Below are 8,238 nucleotides of genomic sequence, written 5' to 3' on the forward strand. Positions count from 1 at the left end.
CCTTCACGGGATGGAGAGGCTTCGACCCCATCTTCTTCCCTGGGATCACCTCCTGGCTAGTCCAGGTAGCCACCCAGTTGGGCAGGTATTAGTGATTACTTTCTTACATTTCTATGTTTTCCATTTACCACGTAGGTATCCTTAGTGCTGGATTCCACTAAGCAAAAGACACATAGGAATAAACCCTTCTATGGAACTAAATTACTAAACTGAGAAAAGACAAATTGTTTATTTTTTATTAGATCAGCTCTGTTTAGCTTTGTATTTTCTTGACAAATGAAAATAGGCTGGTTATATTTAGTTTTGACCTCTTGAATCGATGCACTGGTCGCATGCTCCGATATCTATGTGATAAATATTTTATATGAATCTGAATTTAAAAGACAGTATTATTCCCTTAGATATTGCAAAACTCTCTTCTTTCCTCTGAAAGCCAAAAGTGTATGATGGTATTTCTTTCCAGTTAAAGTACAGGAAGCAGTTGATGCTACAGGTAAGGTTAGATTTGCCTTATTTACTGCAGAAGAAATAAATTTACTCTGGTGGAGTAGCAAAATAATTTTCCACTGTGCAAAAGAGAAAAAAGAATAATATAAAGTTTACAAAAGAAATAAAAGAGGACTGTTTCTACAACAACTTACCTGCTAAATCAAAAGCTTCTATACCAGTACATAGTAACGAGTGTAGAAAGTTAGCTGATATTAGGAATATGCCATAAAAGCACCTCTTCCTGAAAAAGTGCTTTTAACTGAAGGCACTGAATTTTTTTACTTGTAGAAATGTACATAGTCACCAGAAGTATAGATTGAAAAACACATGAAATAATCCTTCCACTTTCCTCAGAACTAGGAAGGTCACAGCTGGAGTAATACATTAATTTTGGGACACTGTACTGGGGCATGAAAGAATATGCAGACCATTTGGAAAGGGCTGAGAAGAGAGCAAAAATATTGATTTGTGTAAAACAAAATCTGTTGTTAGGACCCCAATATGGTTGATAAAAACAAACGTGTGGTTGCAGAGTCTGCAGGAGAGTCCTCCTTGCATGTTACAGCTGAGGGGATCTGGCCAAAGCACAACAGTCTTGTGAACATCCGGAGAGCCCAGCCTGCAGCTAAGATAAAGAGCTGGAGCACACAATCAGTCTCACAAAGCGGCACTGCTACTGAGAAGATTAAGAGTGATGCCATTGATAAAACACACTGAGAAAGTGACACCATTGATAAGACTGAGAAAGAGCTATGCCAGGTCAAAAGAAGGGACAGAATGTAAATTGCCAAAATCCAGTGAGGATAAAAATGCACAAGGCTGGATTCCTTGTGGAAGTTGTGGGATCTCCAACATTGCAGGTTTCAAATGGCAGCTTGGACAAAAGTCTACCAGAAAAAAAAAAAAAAAAAGAAAAAAAGCTGCATAGAATTGACCTCCTCTAGGAACAGAGGTGGATCAGGTAGACTTTGGAGATCTGGTCCCAGCTCTCTTTCCTACAATTTTATGGCTGTTAGTTAGCAAAGGTTAGGATCAACACTGTATTTTGATCACACAAGAAACACACCTAAAAGGAGATGTTACAATGGCAAATGAACTATAGCGGCTTGCAAAAATGGGCTTAACAATGTTATAAGTTACTTTAAATTACCAGTCTTGTAGGTAATAGCATAGTCCTGGGTCTGTCTAAGGACACAAAACACCCAAACCTTGATGCCCTGAGGAAATATAAAACCAGCCCGATGACATCTTTCACAACAAAATTCATTTCAGACCTAAGAAACTCAGTGTTAGGGGGAGGTTGAGCAGAAGGGTTGGAAAGCCTCAGGTATTCTCTGAACTGCAGGACAGCACAAACTCTCACACATCCCACATAAAGCAAGGCATCTCAAAACTCCTGTTCAGGGAGCAAGTGTTAATGGCGATTTCCTGAAGAATTGCTATTCGTAATTAAACAATCATTCCTCAGTGTGCATTTCACACGTGGAGGGAGACTGATGAGAATCGGAGATACCATTACTAAGATTTAGTGACCCCATTTGTCACAGTGGTAGATGCACACGAGATTGCCTGTACTTAACTACAGCAAGCTCCATTTCTCCGGGGCTTTTCAGCTGTCCGCAGCCGCCTGAACGAAGCCTTTCTGTTGACATCCAGGGGCTCCCCGGGGTGCTTGTGCCAGTTCCTGGTGCTGTCCCTTTTCATTTTATTGTACTCCTGTCAGCCCCCCTGGAATTTCTATTCAGTATCATCACCTTCCCCCGAAGGCTCCTTCAATCTGAATAAACTTGCGTTTATTCACAAAAGAAATAAGTGGTGCCCACCAACTTGTTGATAGTGCCGCAGAGCCAGAAGAGCAAAAAAGCCGAGTGGTTTGAAATCCAGCCTTTCCAAGTACTGCACTTTGCAGCCGGACACTACAAAATCTATTTTATGGTTCGTGTTAAGACCAGACCAGATCCTCAGAAAGGTCCCGTCTGAGCTTGCAGCCTGCGAAGCCACCTACCTCCAGACCTAAGACTTGCTATAGCAAGATTTCCCAGAATTTAAAGACATACAGCTTTTGTTTCAAGCTTTCGGCTTTGGGTGCGACTGTTCTCACGCCAAGTCTGCCACCGCGTGCCGAGGCCAAGCCTCTCCGCGCAGGGAAGCGAAACTCCCGCGGACAAGTCTGGGAGCCGCTGCCCTGCCCGCCCCGAGCAGCCAGCCGGGCTGCCGGCCCTCGGGCTTCCCAACCCACCTGGGGCGCGTAATAGCAGAGCGCTTTCCGCAAGTGCGGTGCTTCCCGCGGCAGTGCCTTTTTGCCAGGAGAAAGGGGGGGGGGAAACTAGCAGCGAGGAGAAAGGACCGGCCCCAGCACCGGCACACGAAGCCCGCTGTAAGGCACCGCGCCCCGGGAGCTGGGGAGGAGATAAGGGGCTGCGCATCCCCGGCAGCCCTCGCCCCGCCGCCCCGGCCCCCGCCCGTCCCTCCGCGGCCGCCGGCGGGTCCCGCCGCTCACCGATAGTGGAAACGACGGTGCCCACGAAGTAGAAAGCGCCGGTGAAATCCCATCGGGGCCGGATGTCATCGACGCGGATGCCGGCCACGCTGGCCTCCTCGTACTCCCGGAGGAAGTGCCGGAGCTCGGCGCGGCTGAGGTTGTGGCGCCGGGTGAAGTTCTCCAGCCGCTCCTCCCAGCGCTCCTTGGCCTCCCGCTCCGTGGGCAGCTCGATGGCCGAGAAGACGGCGGCGCCGCACAGCATGTACAGCACGATCAGCACCGCCAGCAGGAGGAACCGCGCGTTGTCCGCGTTCAGGCGACCCGCGCTGGAGCAGCAGCCGCCGCGACACGCCATCCTCCGCCCCGCGGGACCGGGCTGCCGCGCCGCCACGCTACGTCGGGGCCCTCCCGCCGCCGCCAGGCATCACGGCGCGTTCCGCCAGGCGTGCGCGGGGCCGCGGCCGCAGAGCTCAGGGTGCCGCGGAGCCTGGCGGCGGTGAGCGGCGCTCCCGGGAGCCGGCTGGCACCTCCGTCCCGGGGGCAGGGCGCTGTCCCGCCGCGCCGGGCATGGCCCCGCGGCGAACAGGCTTCGGGCTGCGGCGCATCCTGCGGGCGAGGGAACCGCCCGTCCCGTCCCGCAGAGCCCCTCAGCCTCGCCGCGCCCCGCGCCAGGCTCCCGTCTCCACCAGTTTCATATCCCCTTCCATCCCCCGCCCCAAGCACGTCGGAGCGGGGCGCAAGGACAGGCACCGCCAGGCGCCTCCTGCCTGGCGCGCGCGTGTGTGTGTGTGTGTGTGTGTGAGGCGGGACCGGCGGCAGCTCGGTCCACCGCCCTCCCCCGCTGCCGCGGTGTACCTCCGCCCTGGGCCGCGGGGGGCGGCTGGCCCTGACCCCGGGCCGCCCGCGCCATGACCACCGGGGAGCCCCGGGCCGGGCCCCTGAGGGAAGCTCCCCTCAGCAGAGGCGCGACCGCCGCCCCGAGGGTCTCCCCGGTGCTCTGGGCAGGGCAGCGGGAGGCGGGCCGGCACCTGGCAGCGCGGGCTGCCAGAGGGCGGCTGCCCCGCGGCCTCCACCCCTCAGAGGGGCGGGGGTCCCCCCGCAGCGCTCGCGGCCTTCCCGCCCGCTGAGGGCTGCCGTCCGCCCCGTCCTTTGCCCAGCCCCGGGCCGTGGGGCTGAGGAGCGCTGTGAGGGTAACGGGGCCTCCTGCAGAGACCAGGAGTAAAAATCTACACTTGATGATATGCCCCTGCTATCAAAGCAAGAAAAATTACTCCCTTTTGCCAAAAGAGGGCACCTCTTTCTCTACAGGTCTGGTTACTGATTCCCTTCTCGACAAGTTCTTACATCTCCGTCCTCCAAGGCTGGGCAGTCGAAGGGCAATTTTGTGTGGAAGACAGAGGCAGCTCTCCAACTGCAGTGTTGTTTAAAAATGCGTTATTTTCAGGGCCAAAGAGCTCTCGATCCAAACCTTCTGGAAAAATCATTGTTTCTATAAAAAGAAAAAGCTCAACTCAGCAATATCTAGCAATTACTACAGTGCTGAATTCTACTTTAAGATAATTGGGGTCTAGAATTCAGGTCTGTAAAACATATTAGTATATAAAGACTCTTTCATTCCAGTGAAAGACAATCTACATATATTTTATCTTAAAAGCAGGTTAATGAGGTGTTACTACAACATCTACTTTTTCCCATTTTCTATTAATTATGTTGCAGTTAAAATGCAATGGGAATGAACACCAAGGTCTCAGTAACTAGAAATCTCCTTTAATGGCGGATAATTGTACACTCAGTGTAAGAGCCACGGTCTCACAGCCTGAGGTGTATTTGGATGTTGGTCTGAGCCCTGGGGTCACTGTGGGCAGTTCTGTGCCGGCATTGGAGGGAGGATCGCCATGTGCGTGGGAATGAACCTGCTTGGGCAGCAGGCACCGAGAGAAGCCAAGTCCTTTTCCCACCTTGCACAGTAAACCAACAGCTAAGGATGAACGGGACTCACGCTTCCTCTTTGTTTTACCTATTTGTTGTTATGCATACGTGACACATCGTGTTGCAGGATTTTTTTCCCTCTTCATTACTTTTCAGCATAGACTGACATATGGCAATTAAAATTAGCAGCAATGCTGGAAGACGTTAAACAGCCAAAAAAAAAAAGGAATATGAGATGTCAGTCAAACTAACTAAACTCTGTGCCCAGTGCTAAAGGTAACTGCATGCTTCCGTAAAAAATGTTGGTATATTTTTAAAATTATTGATAGTTCCTATTAGAGGGGAAAAAACCCAACCCTGTATTTCCCTGCTTTGCCAGTTTTTGCCAGCCAGAAGGAAGATGGATCTCAATCAATGCAGCCAGCAGAGGCTGCTGAACTGCCGGAGCACCCTCGCCATGCACTGAAGTCTCCGTCCATCGAAAGTGTTCTTGGGTGGCTTGGGTTAGCACAGCAGGAACAGGAGCCTTTAACTGCTTGCAACCATGACGTCAATGTGATTGCCCAAAGGAACGTGAAGAACAATCATATTATCCAAAGAATTATCCAAGGAAAATTATTCAAGGATATGGAGTTCCTCCTATTATTTACGTATTTTTTTTTTAATGAGGAGTGGTTATTTTTGTGTTCGTCTGGGGCATAGAGGGAGCATTACATTAATGCATCTAAGAACTTCTGGCACGGTTTTGAAAAACAACGAAGTATACTGCTGTCACTGGGCATCAAAAATTGCAAGTTCCCTTAATTTGTCAAATCTGATCTTCACCAAACTGAAACACTATAAAGGACGTGCAGTGATTTAATCTCTTGAGAAAGTGGCTTTTTAAGGACATGCTCCTTATTAAGGGATAGAGCAAGTGTGAGTTGATATTGACTGGAATCTTGAAGTAGAAAATGAGAAGATGGCTGAAAAATATCACAGGTGTGGCACATTTTATTGTTTTAAGCTCCTTTTCTTCCTTTACTTCTCCTGTTTTAATTAATGTACTTATTCTAAAGAATACTTTCTTGTAAAAAGGTCACTATTCCCATTGCTTTTAGGTAGATAGCTGGAAAAAATTGAGTGTGTGGAGAGCACGAACAGTGTAATGATGCAGTCGCCTATTCAGAGCATTTAAGCAAGGTTGAATAAAGAAATGCAATGGCGTAAGGAAAAAAGTTATCTTTTAATTTCAGGTTAAAAAAATGGTTAAACATGTTGCTGAGATTTAAATTAACCCCAAATGAAAGCTAACATCTTGTGAACCCGAGCACTGAATGCATTGCCGTTGACCTCAGTACAGCCACTTGTGGCATCATTATCGGGGGACCTGCTACGTTTGCCCTACACCTCAGCACCACAAGCACGCAGGTCCTTCCTGTCAATGTGTGTATTTAGTGACAAAAAGATTGGTGGTGGTGAGGCTTAGCACAATTGTAAATAGTAGAACAAAATCAATGTATTTACTAGTTCTGTTGATAATGTTAAATGATAACCCTGTAATTAAGCAAGCTCCAGTCACTGAGTACCCTAGTAATGATTACCACCAGATGTCCAGCCAGAAGAGACCTATTATTAACACATCAGCAAATTACTTGGAAGACTCATGCAGAGATTTAGTTACTCTCTTTCATTGATAGTGTCAGTAGTTTTTAATTAAACATCTCCTTTGGAAGTGATAAGCTGGCACACTTAACTAAAACACCCTGATTAACTTTGGAGAAGCTATGGGAGAGCTGTAATTTACTCCAAGCAAATTTTATACATAATGAAACATCTTGCTAGAAGAGCAAAGAAACCAGCCTTCTATTACCTTTAATACTGAACAAAACTTCTGGAACTTAAACCCCTTGATATTAACAAACAAATTTGGAAAAAAATCTGAAAACTTTATGAACATGTGACACTTGGGGCATGTAGAGTAGGCTAAACTTTTCAACATCCCTGTTGCTTTGCTAAGAGTTTCCAAGAGATTGCACCTCTGGGGGAGTCCTACTGAATGAGAAGTAAGGAATGTCGGTTCTTACTTTTATTTAGTGTACTCATCCCTCACAAAGGAGAAGCTGCTTAGCAGTAAAGATGACTGAACCTGGCTGTATAAAAGAGATTTTCAGAAATGAGAAATGTGAAAACTTTTTCCATCTCTTTCACATCAGTTACTAAAGTGTGGCTGATAAAGATCATCATAGTCCAGTCCTCTTGGGGAAGACAATATTTCATTTATACTTAGAGAATACCCTATAGGGATATTTTTATTTGAACATGTTTGGAAATTAAATTTCACAGTTGGGAAAGGGAGGCAGAGATAGACTGGGCTTAAAAGTCCCTACAAGGGACTCCTCAAGAGCCATCCTCAAGAACAGCTTCCACTTCTGGAAACCACTTTCCATTTGCCTGCTGGTTAACTTCCAGTATTTCAACAGGTAAGAAAAACAGTTGGGTTGATGGCTTAGTTTTCCAAACTGTGTAACAAACCACCACAATTCAGAGCAAAACTTTTTGTTTGTTAATGCTTATCTACACTGGGACTAGAACTGTGTACGGTAGTGATTTGCATGTTAAGGGAGAAAACGAGAGACACAAATCAACTTGTGTAAAGTCAGAACGGAGTCAGAACAGGAGTTAGTAAAAGAATCCAGAAGCACTCTTGCATTCCTCCATTCTAAGCAATGGTAAATACTTTCAACTAAAGGATGAAATTTTTACTCTGATTAAACAACAGGGTTGCAATACCTTGAAAGCACTGCAGCAACATTTGGAAAGCAGTAACTGGGAATTAGTTTGAGTAGAGATAAAACTTTGATAAACGGAGAAGCAGAAAAGCTAGTATATTACAAAAAGAAACAAAGCCAAGGATATAAAAAGACTGCAGATAAACATAGGAACTTATTTCTCTGAACTTACACAGCTCCTCTCACCCTACTGTACTTTTTGCTCTTTCTTTCTTTTGCCTCTCGGGATGCCAACTGCAGTTGCTCAGATTAAAAGGAACTCAGAGATAAGACAGAGGGAATGGTGTGACTACTATCAGTGCTCAGCTAACGTCCTGACATCCTGGGTCACAGGGATTAATTCCATGGCTGTAAAATGTCAGCAACTTTATTGATGGCAATAGAAATATCGATAGAATTAGGTAGCATCCAGCATTATAAAGAACATTACATCTCCATTCTAGCTTTTTCAAATACACACATTGGGTAGACAGAGTGTGTCACAGTGGGTATCTATATATTACATTACTGATCTCAATATTTAGTTCTTGGTATTGATGCTTATTTATTAATTTTGATTTACCTGGA

General features: G+C 46.7%; 1 protein-coding gene across 1 annotated transcript in view; it reads right to left on the reverse strand.

The window, feature by feature from the left end:
* Positions 1 to 3,464, reverse strand: part of KCNK13 (potassium two pore domain channel subfamily K member 13) — a 68,447-nt gene extending 64,983 nt beyond the window's left edge. The window contains exon 1 of the mRNA XM_075753704.1: positions 2,990 to 3,464. Coding sequence (XP_075609819.1) covers positions 2,990 to 3,326 — 337 coding nt within the window. The 5' untranslated portion in view covers positions 3,327 to 3,464. The remainder of the gene's footprint in view (positions 1 to 2,989) is intronic.
* Positions 3,465 to 8,238: the final 4,774 nt, after the last annotated feature.

The sequence above is a fragment of the Balearica regulorum genome, chromosome 5, assembly GCF_011004875.1.
Source record: "Balearica regulorum gibbericeps isolate bBalReg1 chromosome 5, bBalReg1.pri, whole genome shotgun sequence".
NCBI lineage: Eukaryota > Metazoa > Chordata > Aves > Gruiformes > Gruidae > Balearica > Balearica regulorum.